The sequence below is a fragment of the Tupaia chinensis genome, unplaced genomic scaffold (genome assembly GCF_000334495.1).
Source record: "Tupaia chinensis unplaced genomic scaffold, TupChi_1.0 Scaffold146140_1, whole genome shotgun sequence".
Lineage (NCBI taxonomy): Eukaryota > Metazoa > Chordata > Mammalia > Scandentia > Tupaiidae > Tupaia > Tupaia belangeri.
The window spans coordinates 1,697,679-1,721,214 of NW_006205995.1; the positions used below are offsets into that span (position 1 = coordinate 1,697,679).

Genomic DNA, 23,536 nt, shown 5'->3' on the forward strand with positions numbered 1-23,536 from the left:
AGCGAAAAAAAAAAAAAAAACCTCCAAAAAATATTATATAAAATGTTGACATGGTTTTGAAATAAATATGTGAAACCAAGCTATTTGTGAGAAATCTTTCTCTTTTTCTTTCCCCCTTTGGGAGGAAACAAAAAAAAATTTTTGTATGTTTTCCTTCCTTTTAAAAATATAAGCAAATAGAAGTAGTTTAGTCTTACACACTTTCTTCACCTTCTTTTACTTAATATATCCTGGACATCATTCCATAGCATATAGGGACATTCTTTTTATTTCAGCTATTTAATCAATCTATGGATGCCCCATAGTTCAACCTATCTTAGATTAATATTTATATGTCATTTATCTTTTTTATTTTTTAGGTTTTTGCCATAGGACACATGCACTCACCAGACATACAGAGAGAGGGAAGGTGAGAAATCACCCCCATCCCCAGGGGCATGGCCACACCGCATTTCCTTCTCCTCCACTTTCCTCCAGGGATTTGGGCATGTACAACCCACACCCAGTGTGGTTTTCAAGCTCCAGACTTGGGACTTCAACCATAGTTGGCCATGTGGCAGTCCCACGCCTTAACCACCACGCCACCTGCTGATCCCCGTCATTTGCCTTAAGGAAATGCTGACGTATATTTATTCTTTTGCAGTATAAGTACAAATTAATACAATACCTTGTGATCGTATCTGTTTGATTTCTATAGTTATCATCAAATCTTGTAATCCAGTGGTGTTTAGTTTTTACAACTACCTTCGAACTCATCCTCTGCTTATCCGAAGAAACCTTGCCTCTCCTGAAGGAACGCTGGCCACCTTAGGTCTCAAAACTGAGAAAAATCTTGTTGATAAAATTAACCTCATAGAAAGAAAATTATTCTTTACTACTGCAAATGCTCATTTCAAAGTTGGATGCCCTGTTTTAGCCTTAGAGGTACTTTCCAAAATTCCAAAAGTAACCAAAACATCTGCAAAAAAAGATCAGCCTGACTTTATTTCTAAAAAGATGGGTGATGTGCCTTCAGAATCGAAAACTCGGAGTGATGGGAGTGGAAGTTCTGGCCTTGATTGGTCAAATGTAACTTCATCACAGTTCGACTGGAGTCAGCCGATAGTAAAAGTTGATGAGGAACCTCTTAACCTTGACTGGGGTGAAGATCGTGACAGTGCCTTAGAGGAGGAGGAAGAAGATGCTGATGGTTTAGTAATGAAAAGTACAAATGCCAGGGGAGAAGGCAGACACGAAGATGAGAAGTCTGCAGACCCTAATGTGTTGTTGACCCCTCAGGAAGAGGACGGCCTTGACGGCGATACTGAAGTCGACGTGATTGCTGAACAGCTAAAATTCAGAGCCTGCTTAAAGATCCTGATGACGGAACTAAGAACACTGGCCACAGGCTATGAAGTAGATGGAGGAAAACTCAGATTTCAACTCTATAACTGGCTTGAAAAGGAAATCGCTGCTCTGCATGATATTTGTAATCATGAATCTGTTATTAAAGAGTATGCCGGTAAAACATATTCCAAAGTAGAGAGTGACCTTCTGGATCAGGAAGAAGTGGTGGACAAACCAGACGTTGGTTCCTATGAGCGCCACCAGATAGAAAGGCGGAGATTGCAGGCCAAACGAGAGCACGCGGAAAGACGGAAGTTGTGGTTGCAGAAAAATCAAGATCTCCTAAGAGTGTTTCTTAGTTACTGTAGCCTTCACGGGGCCCAAGGTGGTGGTCTGGCCTCTGTAAGGATGGAACTCAAATTTTTGCTACAAGAGTCACAGCAGGTATGAATATCACTTTTGTTTTCAGTCTGGGTTATTTCAGCTTTTCCAGTTATAGCTATTAAACTCTTTTTATTAGTTAATTTAAATATGTTCAGCTTATTTATTCACAGGAGGCAGATATCTGCATTCATGTGTGTCTTCTGAGACTACAGTTTTGGTAATTAAGAACAGGCTTACAGTTATGTGTCAGTTAAAAATAAGGGTGGGCTTAAAATCCTGAGAACACAGACAACTCTCATCTTTAGCTCTTCTGCATCTGGCATAGGACCTCACCCATACTGGGTGGTCAATAATAAACTGCTGTAGAATGAGTGAATCAGTAAATGGATGTACTGCTTTTACACAAGTACTTATCTCCTGTATTTTTATTGGATAGCTATTAATTTTTTTTCTCCTTCATTTTAACCGCTTATAAAAAATAATTCGCTGTCGCCCACAGGAAACGACAGTGAAGCAGCTCCAGTCCCCACTGCCGCTGCCCACCACCCTGCCTCTGCTTTCAGCAAGTATTGCTTCAACAAAAACAGTCATAGCTAACCCTGTGCTGTACCTAAATAACCACATCCACGACATTCTTTATACCATTGTCCAGATGAAAACTCCTCCTCACCCCACTATTGAAGATGTGAAGGTAATGTAACGCTTACGATCGTTCGCTATTGTTTACACTGGGAAGATAAGTATGCTACACTTGTCTTCTAATTTGAAGGTGGAATATTTTAAAGTGTTCTTCTGTGCTGCCTTCTCACTCCCAATCATTTCAAGACTGTCCACTGGACATAAATTTTAAAGTAAATTACATTCTTTTTACTTTTAGAAAAGTCGCTGTCTTCCTTTAAAACAAATAAATACTTTTATGGGACCAGCAGATGGTAGAATGATTATGTCGCTGGGCTCCCACATAGTTGACCGTGGTTCAAGTCCTGGACCCAGGGCTTAAAACTGATGTGGGACGCATGTGCATGCCTGTCCACGATCCTGAGAGGAGAATGGAGGAGAAGGGATTGTGGTGTGGGCATCCCCCCTGGGGGCTGATTTCTCACTTTCCCTCTCACTGTCTCTGGCCCTCTCTGTCTCTCCAGTGAGTACACACACCCTATAGCAAAAATCTCTCTTAAAAAAGACTGGTAAATACTTTTTTGGTAATACATTTTAATTTTCTAGAGAGTATTAGTCCTATTATTTAATATTTCTTTAGCTCCTCCATTCTCCTAAAGTGAATGATTTAACTTACAACTATTTATGACTGTTTACATGTGAAAGTATATGACGTATCTGAGATGGAACTGTGATTGGTACGAAGTGGTACCAGAGAAAGTACCTTGTTACTGTTTTCTTGGGGATGGTGTTTATTGGAGGCTATGTGGTAGTTAGGAACAATCAGAGTTCTGATGGATTCCCTACTCCAAATTAAACCCATACCCTGTACTTAGAATTTAAAAACTGATACATTTCAGGAGACACTAGGAGGCTTGGCAGGATCTGGGGAGTTGATCAGGCTTCCAGGCTTCCTGTGTGGCTGCCTGAGTGTGTTATGTTATGCTTCTTCCAGTTCCAGTGGCTGATGCACATTTCAGGTCTCCAATAAATATGTGTATTTGTTTAACAGGCATATTCGATCCCTGGTAGTCATTCTTCTGTAGGACCCATGATTTATGGTTACATCAGTGTATTAGAGACTTACGTGAATTCAACAGTATCAGTATTTTATCAGAGATTATTTCATGTATTTGTTATATTAACATGAATATGTACAAAAGGTATAAAATAAATTCTAAGTAAATATTTCCAGTTCCTAGAAATTTGGATGAGACTTTCAAAGAGTAATCTAGATAAGACTTTTAGCATACGATACTATTGGGTTATCAAAAAAGTCATGCCACATTTTTGCGTAGAGAAAAATACTTTATGACTTTTTTGACAACTCGGTATTTCTTAGATCCCTTCAAATTTTAAGATTCTGTGAGTCTGAAAATGCTGATCTAGTATGGCATTTCAGGATATGGTTTTTACTTTATGTGTGGGTAATTTGTAAGCTTTCTAAGTGTAAAGTTCTAAGTTCTAAGACTATTCCTTAATCATGAATACTAAATAAATTACTTGACTTCCGGTAATCAACAATTTCACACAGTGATTAATATATTTATTAAACATATAATTCGTTTTTATTGATGAGTCTATTTTCATCCAAGGAATAATTTTGTAGGCAAGCCTAAATCAGAGCTCTGAAAAATTCTGTACTAGTTTAATCAACTTGTTTGCACATTGCTGTTTAAGATAGAACAAGTCCAGTGAGACTGACATTGGCATTTCGCTCAGGTCCTGGTAAATGGCAGCTCACAGTAAGTGACTACTTGGTAGATGCTTGTGTGAATCAGTGGGGTTTGTTGTGGGCACGTGTATAAAAGTGGGTAGGAGTTGGGTACATTTTACAGCAGTATAGCCTCATACAGAATCCAGTCTCGTTTATCATTTTTCAGTTTCCCGAGTAGTTTCTGATTTTTAAGATACTAATGTTATGTAGAAATGTTAGCACAAACTGTAACTGTGGCTGTTTTGGTTTTAGGTGCACACACTTCATTCACTGGCGGCATCGCTGTCTGCATCGATCTACCAGGCATTGTGCGACAGTCATAGCTACAGGTAAAAAAAGCAAAGGGAAAACCAGGTAGTACGAGTACAGCAAAAACATCGAACTGTTCTAGAGTTTTATTCAAGTTCTATGTCTCAGGGATTGAAAAATCCCCAAGTACGACCACCATGTTATTTTACTAGATAAGAGAGCCTCAGAAAGAAAATAATTTATTTATTTTAGTTATCAGCTAATAACCACAGAAAATACAGAAAATGACAAGTAGTAAATGTAAATGATCATCAAAACTGTCATTTTTGTTTTAAGAAATAAGAATTTTTAAAAATTATTTAATTTAATTTTATTATTATTATCATTATTGTTATTTTTCTTTTTTTAATTGGTAGAGGGCACATGCACTCACCTGAGAGAGATGAGAGAGTGAGAGAGGAGAAAATGAAAATGCAAGCCATTAGGTCTGGGATTTGAACCGTGGTAAGCCAAGTGGAAGTCCAGTGCCTTAATAACCATGTCACCTGCTGGCCCCTGAAATAATTTATAATATGAAATTTTCTAATTATTTTTTCTTCAGAATTTTTTGTTTTGCATTAGATTAGCTTCTATTTATTTATGTAGAAAGGAAAAATATTTTGGGAAAATGAAAAAAATATACTTTTTTTTTTTTTCTTGGAGAGGTTTTTGCTATAGGGCGCATGCACTAGCCAGAAAGACAGACAGAGACAGAGAGACAGAAAGTGAGAAATCACCCCCCAGGGGCGATGGCCACGCTGCAATCCCTTCTCCTCCATTTTTCTCTTGGGATCTTGGGCACGCACACACACACACACACACACACACACACACACACGCCTGATGTGAATTTAAGTCACCGGTTCAGGACTCAAACCACAGTCAACTACATGGGAGTTCAGTGACATAGCCATTACGCTAACTGCTGGTCCCGAAAAAGTATTTTATTAAGTTAAATTATTAAAATAAATTTTACTTTCCCATTTATACATGCCATAAGAGTCTTTAAAAGTGGTGTCAATTAGAAGTAATGGTTAAATTTTTCTAAATGTCAGTTTGCCTTTATCAGTAACATACTTTGCATTTTACCTACTAGAACAGAAGCAGTAAGAAATTAAATCTCTTAGAAGAAACTGAATCACTTAGAAGAAATTGAATCACTTAGAAGACCCAGATTTAAATGAAATATAGAAATAGATTCACATAAAATTTATATTAGTACACGTTTGATTTTTTTCTTATAGTTTTAACAGCCTTTTATGTGAACATTTGATAGCAAATAATTACTCTTTCAAAATGGCTTGTTCTCTGAGTTTACCGTAATTAGGCCATGTCTAAATAACTCCAAAGATTTGGAGATGTCGTAAATAAAGGGAAAAAGTTGATTTAGTAGACTGGCCATCTAAATGATCAAAGAACTCATTTGCTGTCAGTCACTTGTAAAATGGCACCAAATGAGAATTTAAATATATATTTTAAAATGTGTACTTCCTATACTTACACCATGATATACTCTCAGTGACTCAGTTTTACTTTTGCTTTTGTATTTCTTTAATTTCCATAAAGATAGCTATTAACCAAAGAAAAGTAAATATTTAGGGACATTTGCCTTTAGGTTTAGGTATTTCTAAAATATGATTCTCCAGATTTTAGCCATATTTTAATTCTGGGTTAAGCTTATACAACTCTACAGAGTTAAGAAATGCAATAGACTAGTATCCTGAAATGTCCAACTACTGTATTCTAATACCAACAGCAGTCTCCTTATCTCAGATTAAAAAAAAATAAATAAAAATGAGGCATTAGCTTGTGGCATGGTCAGCTAGATCCCACATATCTGACTTTTCAGTTTGAGTTCTTCACTGAGTGGCTTGAGAACATGTGCTGGGAATGTGTGTGTGTCTGCCCAAGTCCTGAAATAAGGGAGAAATGAAAAAGAAGGGATTGTGGCATGACCACTCCATTAGGGGTGCTTTCCCTCTTTCTCTCTCTCTGGTGAGCACCTGCACCTGCTGGCAAAATTAAAAAAAAAAACTAAAATGAGTGCAAATTAAAAAAATATGGAAATATCAGTGACATCTGAAAAAATATTGTTCATTTCTTTCTTTTTTCTTTTTCTTTTTTTTTTTTTTTTGAGAGGGTTTTTCGCTATAGGGTGCATGTGCTCGCCAGACAGACAGAGAGAGACATAGAGACAGAAAGCGAGAAATCACCCCCCAGGGGGGATGGTCATGCTGCAATCCCTTCTCCTCCATTCTCCTCTTGGGATCTTGGACACACACGCATACGTGCCCGGCGTGGGTTTTAAGCCACCGGGTCCGGGACGCGAACCGCGGTCAACTACGTGGGAGTCCAGCGACATAGGCATTACACTAACTGCTGCTTCCCTTGTTCATTTCTTTAAGTTAATTTTTTCTGAGAGAGAGAGAAATACAGAGAGATAGGCACCTGTAACAGGATCTTGACACCATGGCTCACCTCACCTCAGCCAGCATGGACCATGGCACACAGACATGTTTTCTAGCATGCTCAGGGAGGTCACAGGACCCAAACCCAGGACCTTTCCGATGTGAGTCCAGTTGCATTACTGCTGTGGCACCACCAGGCCCCTGAAAAATATTTTAATAGACTAAATGTCATCTGTCTAACATAGTAAAATATGATTAGTAAACATTTATAACTAATTTGAAGAACTTTCTGTAATAAATTCTTATTAAAACAATGAATTCAGTTTTAAGAATTTTGTTATACCTAACTAAAATAGATTATGTGTATAAAATGCAGTTGCTTATTACTCCTCTTAAGATAATAAAGAACAGAACCTACTTGTTTTAGCAGTCATACAGAAGGAAATCAGTTTACAGGAATGGCTTATCAAGGACTTCTTTTAAGTGATCGTCGAAGACTAAGGACAGAAAGCATTGAAGAACATGCAACCCCAAATTCATCTCCTGCTCAATGGCCTGGTGAGAATTTAATTTTTCCCCCTTTTTAATCTTCTAGTTGGTAAGGCTGTCAAAAATTACATATTTTTAAACTTTTACTTACCTATTTACTCCATGAACAAGAGAGATGGAATAATTTTTTCAGAAGAATAATTAATTTTTGAAGAATTATTTAATTTTATTTATTCATTGATTTATTTTAACCCAACCAGAGAGAGACACACACACAGAGAGAGAGCGAGAGTGAGGAAAAGTGAGAAAGCAAGCCACCAGTTCTGGGACTTGAACCTTGGTTGGCCACATGGGAGTATCCAGAGCCTTAAACACCACACCACCTGCTGGTCCCAGAATAATTAATTTTTTAAAAGCTACTGACCAGTTTTCCTTAATGGTTATTCCTTATAGCTTTGGTGAATGGTTTTTTATTTGCTTGTTTGTTTGTTTGTTTATTTATTTATTTATTTATTTATTTTGCTATGGATTAGGAATTTTTAAGTATTGTAACATATGAAAACTCAGAAAATTAAGGCTTCAAAAATGACCTGTGTTGGGAACCAGCAGTTAGTGTAATGGCTATGTCACTGGACTCCCACGTAGTCAACCGTGGTTCGCATCCCAGACCCGGTGACTTAAAAAAACTCACGCCGGGTACGTGTGCGTGCATGCCCATGATCCCCAGAGGAGAATGGAGGAGAAGGGATTGCGGTGTGGCCATTCCCCCTGGGGGGTGATTTCTCGCTTTCTGTCTCTCTGCTGTCTGTCTGGCGAGCGCACGAGCCCTATAGAGAAAACCTCTCCAAAAAAACCCAAAAAACAAAAAACAAAAAAAAAAAAAAAAAAATGACCTGTGTTGACCAGTTTATGAAAAAGCAAGGTCTTAAGGTCCTTTATAAGACTGAGTATATTATATTCCTTATCCTTAGTGATTTTGAATTAGAGGCTTCCTTCTTTCCTTCCTTCCTTCCATCAAAGAGAGAGAGAGAGACAAAGACAGAGAACGAGAGAAACACAGCTTCAATAGTACCTTCACTCTGTGGTCCCTCCAGTGTAGCTGGCCTGGACTATGGGCACAAGTGTGTATTCCTGGTGTGCTCAGTGAGATCCTAGAATGTGAACCCTGGACCTCTCCCATGTGGATTCAACTGTGTTACTGTGCAACACCTGGGCCCTGAATTAATTTTTTTTTTTCTTTTTGCTATAGGGTGCATGTGCTCACCATAAAGAGGTGCCTGGCGGGTGGCCACACCACAATTCCTTTTCCTCCATTCTCCTCTTAGGATTTTGGCACACATGCACAGGTGCCTAGACATGCTGAGTTTGGGACTCAAATAATGCAGTTGGTCATATGGGATCCAGCTTCCTTAACCATCATGCCACCCGCTGGCCCATTTGAACTTTTTTTTTTTTTTTTTTTTTTTTGCTATAGGGCACCTGCACTCACTGAAGAGACAGGAGAGACAGAGAGAGACAGAAAGAGATAAATCACCCCTTTAGAGGATGGCCACCCACAGTCCCTTATCCTCCATTCTCCTCTCAGGATTTGGGGCATGCATGCACGTACTCATGCACATGCTCCAGCTGTGAATTTTAAGCCGCTGGATTTGAGTTGACTACGTGGGAGTCCAGCAATATAAACATTACGCCATCTGCTGGTCGCCCCGTTTAACATGTTAACATTGATAAAATACTGCCCTCTAGTCTGTAAATCTGTAGATCTTTTAAAAAAATCTCACTAGTTGTCCCACTTGGGTCCTTTCTCTGGTCCATGTAGCATTTAGATATAATGTCTTTCACCTCCTCTCTGTGGAGTCAGTTGCCTTTGTCTCTCTCATGACTTTGCCACTATTGAAGAGTACTATTCAATCACATTGTTAGAATGTCCCTCAATTTGGGCTTTTCTGTTTTTCTCTTACTATTAGATTAAGGTTATGTACCTTCGGCAGGGACGTCACAGAAAAGACGTGCCCTTCTCAGTGCAGAGGACGTCAGCAGGCACGTGATGTCAGCTGTCCTCATTGCTGTGCCCCCAGCTCTGCTCGCTTAGGAGGGGGTGTCTCCTGATCCGCCTTCACACAGCTGTTCTTCCCTTTGAATTTCAGTATCTGTAGGGATAAGAGTGTATAAATGAGCACACTTGCACCTGATCATTTTGGCATCAAGTCAGGATTCTTGCCTAAATTCAATATTGCTGTGGGGTTACTATTGGGTTGTCTGAAAGGTCAAGACACAGTTTTTAAATAGGAAAAGAGAAAAATACGTCGTGACTTTTCTGACGCCCCAATAGATGGTGATTTTATAATTCTGTCATTACTCCTGCTTATTCATTGAAATTGTACTATCAGGAAGAGTTTTTCCTTTTCCTGCTTTTTATTTATTTATTCATTCTTCTATTGTATCAGTACAGACTAAGGGACTCTTTATTCTCTAGGTGATAATTCACTCCTACCATTATTTCTTGTTTACACAGATTATCTAGCTTTTTATTTGGTAAAGTGTAGGTACATCATTTTGGATAAATGGAAATACGTGTTTTTTCCTTCTGGTACCTTATGCCGATGTGCTTCTCGTGCTCTTATGTGCCCTTACAGGTGTGAGTTCTCTCATTAACCTCTTGAGTTCAGCCCAAGATGAAGATCAGCCGAAGCTGAACATTTTGTTGTGCGAAGCTGTTGTTGCCGTTTACTTAAGTTTATTGATACATGCACTTGCTACAAATTCTTCCAATGAATTGTTTCGCCTTGCAGCCCACCCTTTAAATAATAGAATGTGGGCTGCTGTTTTCGGAGGGGGTGTAAAACTTGTTGTAAAACCTCGAAGACAATCAGAAAATATTTCAGGTAAGATATGTTTGATACATCTATTGTATGTAAATAACTTCCAATGGTAACATAAAATATATTTTAATGTTTTAATAAATTTTATTTTGAAAATCAGTGATGATTAAAGTAGAATGACTCCTGTTCGAATAGTAAATAACTAAACTCATATTAGAATAAAAATTTAGTTGGTTACTTTATGGGAAGTAACATTTTGGGGTTTTTTGGAGAGGTTTTTGTTATAGGGCATGGGTGCTTGCCCGAAAAACAGAGAGAGACGGAAAGAAAGAAATCACCCCCTAGGGGGGATGGCTACGTTGCAACCCCTTCTCCTCCATTCTCCTCTCGGGATCTTGGACATGCATGCACACGTGCCCACCGTGAGTTTAAGGCACCAGGTCTGGGACTCGAAATGCAGTGGACCACATGGGAGTCCAGCGACATAGCCATTAGCCAACTACTGGTACTGGAAATAACATTTTTAAGATCAATAAAACTGGACAGGTTTGAAGGAAGTGAAAGAGAAATAGACGAAAAGTCAAGGTAAGTGAGGATATAATGTTAAGGCTTGAAGTCATAGAATAAGGATAGTTCTTAATAAGAGAATAAAGATTTAAATAAATCTTCAAAATCTTCACAGAAGATACCAGCAGTTGACTTCAGATTAAGTTGATGGTCATTATCTCAGTCTGTTTTGTATTATTATGACAGAGTATCTGAGACTGGGTAACTTACAGGAAGAGAGGTTTGTTTAGGTCGTGATTCTGGTGGCTGGAAAGTCTGGGAGCACAGGAGCAGGGTGCTAGCACCTGGTGAGGGCCTTGCTGCATCACGGTAGGAGACAGAGCAAGAGTGTGTGTGAGACAGGAAGCCAAAGAAGATTGCCTCTCCAACAGCCTGCTCTCATGATAACTCACCCAGCCATTAATCTATGAACAAATTCATCTCTCATGAGGGCAGACCCCTGATAACCTAATCCACTCATACTCTGCCCTACCTGTTAATACCTTTACAATGATAGTTAAGTTTCAACATAATTTTTTTTTCAGCGTAAGTTTTGACAGAGCCATTCTTTGGCAAGGTCTTTGAGGGGTTCATAAATTTTTTTTTCTTTTTCTTTTTTTTTTTTTTGAGCAGTTATTGCCGTAGGGGGGGAGCGCTCGCCAGAAAGAGAGACAGAAAGCGAGAAATCACCCCCGGGAGGATGGCCACACTGCAATCCCTTCTGCTCCATTCTTCTCTCGGGATCTTGGGCACACACGCACACGTGACCGGCGTGAGTTTAAGTCACTGGGTCCGGGACTCGAACCTCAGTCGACTACATAGGAGTTCAGCGACATATCCATTATGCTAACTGCTGGTCCTGAGGGTTTCATAAATTTTGATAAGAACTTCAGTTCTAAAGAAAGAGGAAACTGCTGGAGAGTTTTTAAACTGAGGAGTGATACAATCTGATTTGGTTTTCAAAAGAACTCTAGCTGCTTTGCAGAGAATATATTATGCAACAAGAATGAAAGGGAGCCTGGGTGGGAGGCTCTCTTAATAATCCAATACAGATAATTGTTGGTTATCACCAAGAATGAATTGAAAAACAAACTGTGATCTATAACATACAGTGAGTGTTAATCAGCTGTAGAAAGGAATGAAGTACTAATGCATGCTGCAGTCTGCACGAACCTCAAAAATACCGCCAAGAGATGGGCCAGCCAGTGAATGGTGGTTAAGGAGGCTGCATCCTACATGGCCAACTCTGCAGTTTGAGTCCTAGAACCAACAGCTTGAAATATATATGGGGTGTATATATGTACCCAAAATCCCAAAAGGAGAATGGATAAGGGATTGTGATGTGGCCATCCCCCCGGAAAGGCTTTCCCTGTCTCTTTCTCTTTGTGTCTCTGTCTCCTTCCAGTAAGTGCACTTGCAGTATAGCAAAAAATATATATATAATTCACTTAGCTATACATATATACAGATACGCACGTATGTGTATACACACACACACACACACACACACATGTTTATATGAAATACTCAAAATAGGTCAATCCAGAGAGACAGAAGAGATTGATGGTTGTTGGTAAGAGTGGAAAGTGACCGATTGATGGATATGGGGTTTCCTTTTGGAGATGAGGATGCTTTGGAACTCCTGGATTGTTGAGAAAGTCATGACATATTTTAGCATAGAAGGACAGGAAAATATGTCCTGACTTTGCCGATGACCTAATAGAGATGGCAGTCGCGTAACGTTGCAGTCACACTGAGTGCCTCTAAATAGTACACTACTCATTGGTTAGTTTTATGCTGTATAAATTTCACATCAATTGAAAATAAATCATAGTGGTTTAGCCTAGGGTGGTAGTCATGGACAGAATGAGAAGAGGTCACGTTCTGAGTATAACTTGAGGTTAGAGCTGATGGATCTGTTGATGAGTTGTGTGCAGAGTATGGGAGAGAGGGGAGTCAGGGTAGACTACCATTTTCTGTGATGGGTAGGTGTTAGTTGGATCATGGTTTTTCTCCCAGAGTTTTACATTTTGGAGTTTGAAGTTGGAGGTGGTGGGGCCTAGTGGGCCGTGATTGGATCACAGTGATTGCATCACGGAGGCACCATGAGTCTCATGAGTACATTGATGTTGTGTCCTGAAACCCAGCGAGTACTGGCTCTTGTGAGGAGGGGTTAGTTTTTGAGAGAGCTGGTTGTTAAAGAGAGCTGCTCACGGTTTATTCTCTCTGCCCATACCTGCTGCCTGCCGCCTGCGATTCTATCAGCAGTGTGTAGCCCTGCCTGATTCCAGGCCTATGTTCTTGGACTTACCAGCCACCAAATTGCGAGTTAGCAGATGCCTATTTCTTTATAAACCTCCAGTGATTAATAATCAAATATTTCTGCTAATAACGCAGGGACTGACTAAGACAGGTGGAGGAGACGGGCAGGTTGACTTGCTTCTGCCCTCTCATATTCAGTTAGGTCTAATTAATAAATAAATGAATTAACTTTTAAAATGAATGAATGGATTTTTTCTTTTTATGTGTCCCTCATATCTAATTCTTCCTCTGGTCTTTACCACCCAGCATCCTCGTTTAGGCTCTTCTGTCATTGTCTTTCATCTTTTCTCTCATCAAACAAACCACACCTCATCATGTGACTAGCTTAGGCTGCTTTAGTGAAACTCTCTCAGAAGGCAAATTTCCAGCTTCATGTCCTAACTCTAGACTCACTGTGGTAGTTACCCCTCTCCCTGACTCCCATCTGGCCAAAGTAGTTGACTCCTCATTCATCCAAACCTCACTCGGTCATTTGTTTCTGTTGTCCCTGCCCCTTTTCCCGGTGGGCTCCTGCCCTTCTAAGGCAGGCATTACTCCTCATATTCAGTGACTTTTCTTGAACCACAGCCAGAAGTAGTCGCTCAGTCCCCCTCTTACTGAATTTACCAGTTATTTCGTGTAGAGTTACTTTAATTCTTACTCATACAGCACATGGCCTATGTCATGGCAAGCTGTCATTTAATGCCCCGTCCCTATCTGCATCTTGGTCACAACTGCTGGAAAACTAATGCAGATGCAGTAACTACACTATTTTTTTCTTTTATCATGAAAGCTCAATTATTGTTCAGAAAATTTTAAATGAGTAACTTTTCTTGAAAAAAGTTATCGACTCTGTGTAGATTGTAGTTATTGAAAGGAGGGAGAGCTGGTAAGTAAAATGATCCTATTTTCCATTCTGAAAATGACAAAAAGTCCCATTTCCAGTCTTACTATAAAGGTACACGTGCCCCAAATTACTGAGAATGGACACAACAGGAAAGGCCAAGGCCGTAAAGCTAACAGCGTGCAACAGGTTCAGAGAGAGGATCTCAGAAATACCCAGAGTGGCAACAAGGAGCGTTTGGCTGGGATTTGAAGTTTTTTCAGTCATCTTTTCCTTTACTCTGTGATTAAGGATGCTTGTGAACTTGGTGTAACTGAGGGGCACAGAAAAGAGTAGTTTGGTCTAGACTGAAAGATGGCAAGAGTAAATAAAATAAAAATAAAATAAAGGTTGACTCTGTGAATTAATAATGGAAAATAAATGCTTATCCCCTCATCTTTATTCAGCACCTCCTGTCCCTTCTGAAGACATAGATAAACACCGTAGGAGATTCAACATGCGAATGCTGGTCCCTGGAAGGCCTGTTAAAGATGCTACCCCACCACCGGTTCCAGCAGAAAGACCATCTTACAAAGAAAAATTCATTCCTCCTGAACTTAGTATGTGGGACTATTTTGTTGCAAAGGTAAGGGGTGTGAGGATGCTTTCATTAAATATATTTGTTTTATTAACTCTTGTATATTTATCACATATGGGGGAGCTTTTCGATTTAATCACCATAGTGGACGCATTTAATTTCTTGAGTTCAGAAACTAGTAGTCATAGTAAATTCAGCGATGATCACATACTTGATGAGGGATGAGATAAACTAAAATCATCTGGATCTTAAGTATAAACCGGAAGTCAGTTTATTAGCATTTCATCGGTGCCTTCTTTTTCTAATGACTGATTGGTTCCTTTGGTCAGCATGGGATTAGAGCAGGAGGTGGGTGAACATTTGTGGGTTTTATCTGGCCATGGTGAGACCGCATGTCATATTTCTGTCTCCCCAAAGCTGAGAAAACTTCTTAGGGATGAGGACACTTAACGGGGATCAGATCCATGATAGCCCCATTTCCTGCCGTCCTAGGTGCAGGCTCGCATCTGCTTTTGTGCACTTTACTTTCTTTAGCTCACCACCCTCCCTCCTCCTTTGCTGTGTCCCCTCTCCATGTGATGACAGTGTTGCCACCCTGCTGTGCATGCACATAAGGGGTGTATCTCCCGATCTTCCCATTTAAAAATTTTCATTAGATCCCAGCTCAGAGTTCTTGAGGTCCTGATCCCACTGTTTTTGGTAGGCAAAGCTAATCTATAAAAAGTCTTTCAAAGTGAGTTTTGAAACCTTATTTTGTTATCTAAAAACTGTGGTTATGTTAGTGGTTCTCACAGTGTGGTCCCAGAACCAGCAATATTAGCATCACCTGGGAGCTTCTGAGAGATGCAGATTTGGGCCCCCCTGCAGACCTGTTAGTCAGAAGCTCTGGGACTGAGAACCAGCATCAGTGTGTCAGGGCGCCCTCCAGGTGCCTGTGTCTTGTGCTAACGTTTGAAGGCCCCGGGAGGCAAATGATGAGTGACGTTTCCTGATTTGCACTCCATTTGGACTCTAATTTATATTTCCAGGGTCATTCGGACCTGTCCCTTGAGGCTGCTGATTGACTTGCATTTATTTGTATTTAGCTAATAAATTTGGGAACGAGTAAAGTACTCTTAAAATATATAGATAATTTCTAACCTTGTCTTTCTAATTTAAAATTTTTCTTTGTCATTATGAAAGCCCATTGCATCATTAATGTGATGTCAATGGAAAGATCCATAAACGGTAATGTACCTAGTTAATTTTTGGTTTTCAAAAACATTTCCTCAGATTAAAGTTTTGAAATTTGGAAATGCAAATGTATTTGTGTGTGTATATATATCAATATCATATATATATGTGTATATATCTGAAATGCTTATGAGAAACAACACGTAGCTACCCAGAAACAGCTGTTAATACTTCAGAAACCTTGCTTTTAATTTTTTTCCTCAGATTTAAAAATGTATAATAGATGAGTGTATGTACTTTCATTTTTTTTCAATTAACATTACAAGGTAAGCAATGTCCTACACTATTAGGAACACATCATTTAAAGTATGTAAAACTTCAAACATGTCCAGAAGGAGAGCGAATAGAATATGAGTACTTATCTACCATTTTCTTCTCCAAAAATGATCAACTCATGGATAGTCATATTCCCTTTGTACCTCTACTCACTCCCTAGGTTGTTTGGAAGCAAATCCAGACATGATGAGTTTATTCCCGAATACAGTCACATGCCACATGCGGTGGTCAGGTCAGCGGTGGCTGTGTGTATCATAGCTGTCCGGTAAGATCATACCAGGGAGCCCAGCAGGCTAGATTGCTGGCTTTGTGTGGGGAGACGCCGTGGTCTTCCCACAACACGATTGTCTCACTGTCGAGTGATACATAATTATATGTCAGTATTTATATGAACAGGACTACATTAATATGATCATACATACATATAATTTTTTAATGTTATCAAGCATGCAGTCAGTGTTCACATTTCCTAATTACAATGTTAGTGTTTTTGTGCAGCTGGTTTGTTTAAATCAGAATCTAAAATAAAGTTCATGTGTCACAAGTGGTTACTATGTTTTAAATCTCATTTAAACTATAGGTTTCATTTGCATCTCTTTTGTAAACATTAACCCTTTTTGTCCTGCAGAGAGCTGACCCCATAGCCTAGTTGTTATTGTTAAGAGCGTTAGATCCCACATGGCTGGCCACAGTTCAAATTCCAGTGCCAGTGGCTTGAAAAATGCACTAGGATTATGTGCATGTGTGTTCCGAGTCTGACCACACCCCACTGAGGGACACTTGTTTCTCCTTTCTTTCACTCTGGTGATCATATGAACCCTAAACAAAAAATGGAAAAAAAATTCGTCCTGTAGACTTTCTTAATGGATTTTGCCGATGGTATCCCCATATTTTGTTCCTCTGAATATATTCCACTAGATCCTGTATTTCCTGTAAAGTAAAAGTTAAATTTGATTCCATTTGTTTGGGTAAAAAGGGGGAGTACAGGATTAAATTCATAAGTGGTTTTATGTATTTGCATCAAGAGGCTCCCTGTCGGTGGTGGTAGTTGATAATCTTTGCCTAACTCAGTTATTTCAGTGGCTGTTTTAAATTATAGTATAATCATATCACTCATTTTTCATTTATTTGCTGGAATACATGTCTTCATCAGCTTATTTGATTACCCTGCAGTACACTTTGAATGGGAAAGATTAGATAAATGCTTTATTTTTTTCTGTTACGTATGAGTTCTCAAAATGATGAATTGATTCTCTAGTACCCTTCAGGGGAAGCCAGTAAATTTTGTTTTGCTTTTAGTTTGACGTGGTCTTGTGGATTTAAGGGCATTTTATGTGATTTAACTCATTGCAGTAATTACTGGTACTTACATTATCCCGTCCTTGCCCGTTGGCTCCTGGATCTTTTTGGGACTGTTCAGCTAGTTTTTGAGTTTCCTCGCTTTCTACTTTAAGTTTTTCTAGGCCAATCGTGCATATTTCCTGCCTCAGACTAGAACAAATATTTCTCCAAAGAACCTGTTTCCTTTTTATGACATACAATATTTCGAAACCACAGTCAGGTGCTGAGGGGTTCTCGTGCTGAATGGGTTGGTCGTTGTTTCCAGCTAAGCATCATTTCCTTTTTTTTTTTTTTTTGGAGAGGTTTTTTTCACTGTAGGGCGCGTGCGCTCACCAGACAGACAGAGAGAGACATAGAGACAGAAAGCGAGAAATCACCCCCCAGGGGGGATGGTCACGCCGCAATCCCTTCTCCTCCATTCTCCTCTCGGGATCTTGGGCACGCACGCACACGCACCCGGCGTGAGTTTAAGCCACCAGGTCTGGGACACAAACCACGATCAACTATGTGGGAGTCCAGTGACATAGCCATTACGCTAACTGCTGGTTCCCAGATAAGCATCATTTCTAATGACCGCATAGCGATTCTGTTTGGCGGACATATTACAGTTTGCTTAATCTTTGCCTCTTAGAGATTTACTACATTTATTGGGTTGTTGGAAAAGTCATGACACATTTTTTACTTAGAAACCATAGAAAAAAATACCTCATGACTTTTCCAACAGCTCAGTATTTTAAAATTTTTATAAATGATGCTGAGATCAATATGTTTTAAGATAAGCTTTGTGGGACCAACAGCTGGCGCAGTGGTTACATTGCTGGACTCCCATGTAGTTGACTGAGGTTTGAGACTCGGACCTGGCATCTTAAACTCACGCCGAGTGCGTGTGCGTGCATGCCCAAAATCCCAAGAGGAAAATGGAGGAGAAGGGATTGTAGAATGTCCATTTCCCCTGGGGAGTGATTTCTCATTTTCTGTCTCTCCATCTCTCTCTCTGTCTCTCTAGTGAGCACACACACCCTCTAGCAAAAATTTCTCAAAAAACAGAAAACAACAACAACAAAAATTAAACCTTGCTTGTTTTCATTATTTTATTAAAACGTATTGATGGGACCAGCAGTTGGCGTAATAATGGCTATGCTGCTGGACCATGTAGTCAACTGTGGTTCGAGTCTCAGACCTGGTGGCTTAAACTCAAGCCAGGCGCATGTGTGTGCGTGCCCATAATCCCAAGAGGAGAAGGGATTGTGGCGTGGCCATCCCCCCTGGGGGGTGAATTCTTGCTTTCTGTCTCTCTGTCTCTCTCTGACTTGCCGGCGAGTGTACATGCCCTATAGCAAAAGACTCTCAAAACAAAAACAAAAACAGAAAAAAGAAAAAAGTATTGGGCCGGGTGGAGAATTGGAGAAGAGATTACAGCCTGATAAGGCCCTGTTTGTTGGGGGGTGCTTTCTTTCTCTCTCTGTCCTGCTCTGTCTCTCTTTCCCCTTGTCTGTCTCTTGTATGTATACTTGCCTTCTGGCATTAAAAAAATAGTGCTGGACCAAGTGTGTAAACTTAAAGAAGGCTTTGATACATATTGTTTTCCAGATTACTCATTTATACTTTCTTGAGAATAGTGAAAGCATCTGCTCTTACTCACAGATTAAATAATTTTAGTTTTTATTAGTGACGTTAAAATTATGAGTTTATTGCCATTTGATTTTCCACTTAGATATATTGGCTGTTCACATTTATTTTTATTTTATTTTTATTTCTTTTAAAGAATTGTCTTTATTTAACTTTAGTTATTCATTTATTTTAATTTGACCAGAGAGAGACAGATCAAGAGAGAGAGAAAGAGAGAAAGAGAGAGAAAGTGAGAAAGCAAGCCACCAGGCAGTGGCCCACCGCGGTGGGCCATGTGGGAGTCCAGTGCCCTTATCCACCACCCCACCTACCCTTGACTATTTACATTTTTAACTGAATTATCTATTAGGATTGTAATGTTTTCCCTTACTTTTTATGGATTCTTTATAAATTAATATCATTACTAAATAAAAGATGTTATTGATGTGTCTTATTTATGATGCTTTTTCCAGTTTGCTATTTGCTTTGCAGTTTTGTTACTGATGATTTTGATGCACAGATATTTTTAAAAGTTTATTTAATTATATCTACTAAGATTTCCTTATGATTATTACATTGTTTTTAAGCAGAAAAAAACTTTTACACTAATCAATATGTTTAATTTTATTATTTTATTCATCTCCATCTGTTTCCTTCTGTGCTTCTTTTTCCTTCTTATCTAGTAATTCTCTTATCTATAATAGAATAAAGTGAGGATCAGACTTCATCTCTTTCTTTATCTCCTGTCCCCACACATAGTCAACTAGGTGTTCTAGCATCACTCATCAATCCTTGTTTTTCTCGACTGACTTATGATGTTATCTTTGTCATAGATTAAATTCTTATACCTATACTATTTTTCTACCAATTAATTGCTAGACTGCACTTCTTTTAATTACTTATTTTAATAGTCACTAAGAAATGGCATCTTTGGGCACCATCAGATAATGTAATGGTTACGTTGCTGAACTCCCACATAGTTGACCACAGTTCAAGTCCCAGATCTGGCAGCTTAAAACTCAGACTGGGTGCCTCAAAAAGAGGAGAAGGGACTGTGGCGTTGCCATCCATCCTGGGGAATGATTTCTTGATTTCTGCCTCTCTTTCTCTCTGGCAAGTGCACAGTCCCTATAGTAAAAATATCTCTCTTAAAAAAAAAATAGAAATGGCATCTTTGATTTAACACATTTTGCAGCTAATCCTATCTGTTTTTTTCTTCCCCATGAAGTTAGAATCATTATACAATTACAAAAAAAGAAGGCCAGCCCCTTAGCTCAGGGGTTTAGCTAACTGGATTCTCACATAGACAACCATGGTTTGAATCTCTGCCCAGGCATCTTGAAAAACATTCTGGGTACATGTGCATGCATGCCCAAAATCCTAAAGGGAAGAAGGAACAGAAGAAAAAGGACTGTGGCATAGACATTAGGGGTTCTCTGTCTCTCTTTCTCTCTCAGCAAGTGCATGTACCCTCTGGCAATTAAAATAATTTTTTTTCTTAATTTAAAATAGGAAAATCATGAGGATTTTTGTTGCAATTACTTAAAACCTATATCATTTAATTTGTTAAGAATTATAGTTTGGAGTCAGCAGGTGGAATGGTGATTAAGGCACTGGACTCTCACATTGCTGACTGTGGTTCAAGTCCTAGACCTTGTGGCTTGCTTTCTCACTTTCTCTTTGGTGAGCATGCATACCCTATAGAAAAATTTTTTTAAATAATAAAATTAAATAATTATTTTTAAAAATTATAGTTTTTAAACATTTCAGTTTGTATAGTTTTGGAAGAGTTTATAATTTCCAACTATAGCTTTCTCACAAGTTTTCATAATTTAAATTTTACAGTAGACCTTTTATCTTTAGACTTTACTAACTTTTTTAAAAAGTTTATTAATTTAGTTCTATAAGAGAGAAAAAGAGAGGCAAAGAGACAGGCACCACTAACAGGGTCTTCATGCTACAATCTACTTCTAGTCCAGCTAGCCCAGGTCACAGGTGTGCACACAGATGGTGAGCTTAGGGGCCTCCCCAGGCACACACCTAGGACCTCTCCCCCATGGGCCAGCTGCATCAGCGCCGCGCCACTACAGACTCAGACTTTTCTAACTTCGTATTGCTCAGATGTGAGAAGTAAATCATGAATCAGTTCTTGGGCTTTTGGCTAAGATTAGGTGAAGAAGAAAACCATTGCTTTTAAATTTTTTCTATGTTGTGTCAGTTATTTTATTAAATCTGAAAACTTTATCTGGTTTTCTTGACTTTCATGAGAATGGTATCATCTGAAGAAGAATTTTTTTATTTATTTTTTTTTGGAGAGGTTTTTGCCTTAGGGTGTTTGCGCTCGCCAGAGAGAGAGAGAGAGAGAGAGAGAGAGAGAGAATGAGAGAGTGAGGGAAAATGAGAAATTACTCCCCAGGGAGATAGCCATGCCGCAGTCCCTTCTCCTTCATTCTCCTCCTCAAATCTTGGGCATGCACACACACGCACCCAGCGTGATTTTCAAGCCATTGGGTCCAAGACTTGAATTGTGGCTGGACATGTGAGAGTCCAGTGACATAACTGCTACACCATCTGCTGGGCCCATAAAGGACATTTTTATTTAGAATAACATCATTTAAAATGTTGTTTCCAGTTAAAGCAAAAATACATATATTTAAAATATTTTCACAGGACCAGCAGTTAGCGTAATGGTTATGTCGCTGAACTCCCATGTAGTCAACCGCGGTTTGAGTCCCAGACCTGGTGGCTTAAACTCACGCCGGGCTCGTGTGCATGCGTGCCCACGATCCCTCCCAAGAGGAGAATGGAGGAGAAGGGATTGCAGCGTGGCCATGCCCCCTAGGGGGCGACTTCTTGCTTTCTGTCTCTCTGTCTCTCTCTGTCTTTCTGGCGAGCGCATGTGCCCTATAGCAAAAACCTCTCCCCCACAAAAGAAGAAATTCATATATTATATATTCCAAGATATATATAACATTTGTATCAAAAATAATTTATATATTTAATTATGTATTTTAAAATATGTTCTCTATTTGTGAAATTATATATTTAGGAAATAACTTTACCTTTTATTGCAGCCATTTCTCCCTTTGTCTGATAGTGGTGTTATATATGATTCTGATGAAAGCATTCATAGTGATGAAGAAGAAGATGATGCCTTTTTTTCAGATACACAAATACAGGAGCACCAGGATCCAAATTCCTATAGGTAAATAAAGCTTTCTTTCATTTTTTTTTTACCTTCTGCCTTTCTTTTGCAGAACGTCCTGCTGTAAAAGTTTTTAAATGACATTCTTTAAGAACTGGCTAATGTTTTTAGGTTAGGAGTTCTGCATCTTTGAGATCAGTTTTTAGAAAGCTGAGTATTTCTTGGGAACCAGCAGTTAGCGTAATGGCTATGTTGCTGGATTCCCATGTAGTCGACCGCGGTTCACGTCCCGGGCCCGGTGGCTTAGAACTCACGCCGGGCGCGTGTGCGTGCGTGCCCAAGATCCCAAGAGGAGAATGGAGGAGAAGGGATTGCGGCATGACCATCCCCCTTGGGGGGTGATTTCTCGCTTTCTGTCTCTATGTCTCTCTCTGTCTGTCTGGCGAGCGCATGCGCCCTATAGCGGGAAAAAAATAAAAACCTCTCCAAAAAAAAAAAAAGAAAGAAAGCTGAGTATTTCTTTCACATCCAGTTCCAAAGAATAGCTTTCATTCAGAGTACAAACACAAGCATATTTCGTGAGAAAAAAATGTAATTTATTGATGTGCGAGGAAATTCCATGTGATTTTGTGGTAAATATTTTTCCACTAGGTGATTTTCAGATACAAGTCTAATTTATAGTTGTATAATGTTTTTAAAAACTATATTTTTGTATAGTAAATATCAGTGACAGTTTTTTTGGGAGGTTGGATATTGGGCTACACAATTACCTTATTCCTGTGATTTTACTTTAATTAAGATTTTAAGATTTTTTTTTTTTTTTTTGCCTCCCTTGAACAGCTGGGCTCTTCTTCATTTGACGATGGTTAAGCTAGTACTTCACAATGTCAAGAATTTCTTTCCCATCGCCGGACTGGAATTCTCTGGTGAGTTTAGAATTAAAATATTAATGTTATTAAATATAAATTACCAACAGTTTTTTCTTTATAAAATCTTTATAAAAGGCCATTTGGTATTTAAATAAGTCACTGGAGTTTTGTTTTGTTTTGTCTTTTCAGGTTTTGCCATAGGGCTTGTGTGTTTGCCAGAGAGACAGGGAAAGTGAGAAATCAACCCCCACCCCCATGTGATGGACAATGGCCACACCCCTATCTCTTCTTCTCCAGTCTCCTGTTGGGGGGGTTTGGGCATGTAGGCATATGCGCTGGTATGGTTTTCAAGCTGCTGGGTCCAAGATTTGAATCCGGGTTGGCCGTGTGGGAGTCTAGTGCCTTAACTACCGTGCCACCTGGTGGCCCCCATCACTGGAGATCTTACGAGGCCTTTTTATTTTAGGATCCAGTCTGTGGTTTTAATTCATAGCAAGAATCATCGTCTGTATAAAAGATTGAAAGCCCAGGGCCAGCCGGCAGCTTGGTAGTTAAGTCTGCTAGATCCCATTTGTTTGAGTTCCAGATATGCTGGGCATGTATGCCTAAAATCCAGAAAGGAGGGAAAAATGGAAGAGAAGAGATTGGCGTGTGGCCATCCCTCATAGGGGTTACTTTCTGACTTTCCCTCTCCAACCCTCTTTC

The 23,536-nt window shown here is 39.3% G+C and overlaps 1 protein-coding gene across 1 annotated transcript in view; it reads left to right on the forward strand.

Moving 5' to 3' along the window:
• The window catches only part of DMXL2 (Dmx like 2), a gene marked incomplete in the record, with an annotated part of 190,092 nt that overhangs the window by 143,539 nt on the left and 23,017 nt on the right, over positions 1–23,536 (forward strand). Inside the window, 8 exon segments of the mRNA XM_027768392.1 lie at positions 698–1,770; positions 2,210–2,401; positions 4,337–4,413; positions 7,208–7,338; positions 9,906–10,154; positions 14,229–14,407; positions 21,892–22,022; positions 22,803–22,888. Coding sequence (XP_027624193.1) covers positions 698–1,770; positions 2,210–2,401; positions 4,337–4,413; positions 7,208–7,338; positions 9,906–10,154; positions 14,229–14,407; positions 21,892–22,022; positions 22,803–22,888 — 2,118 coding nt within the window.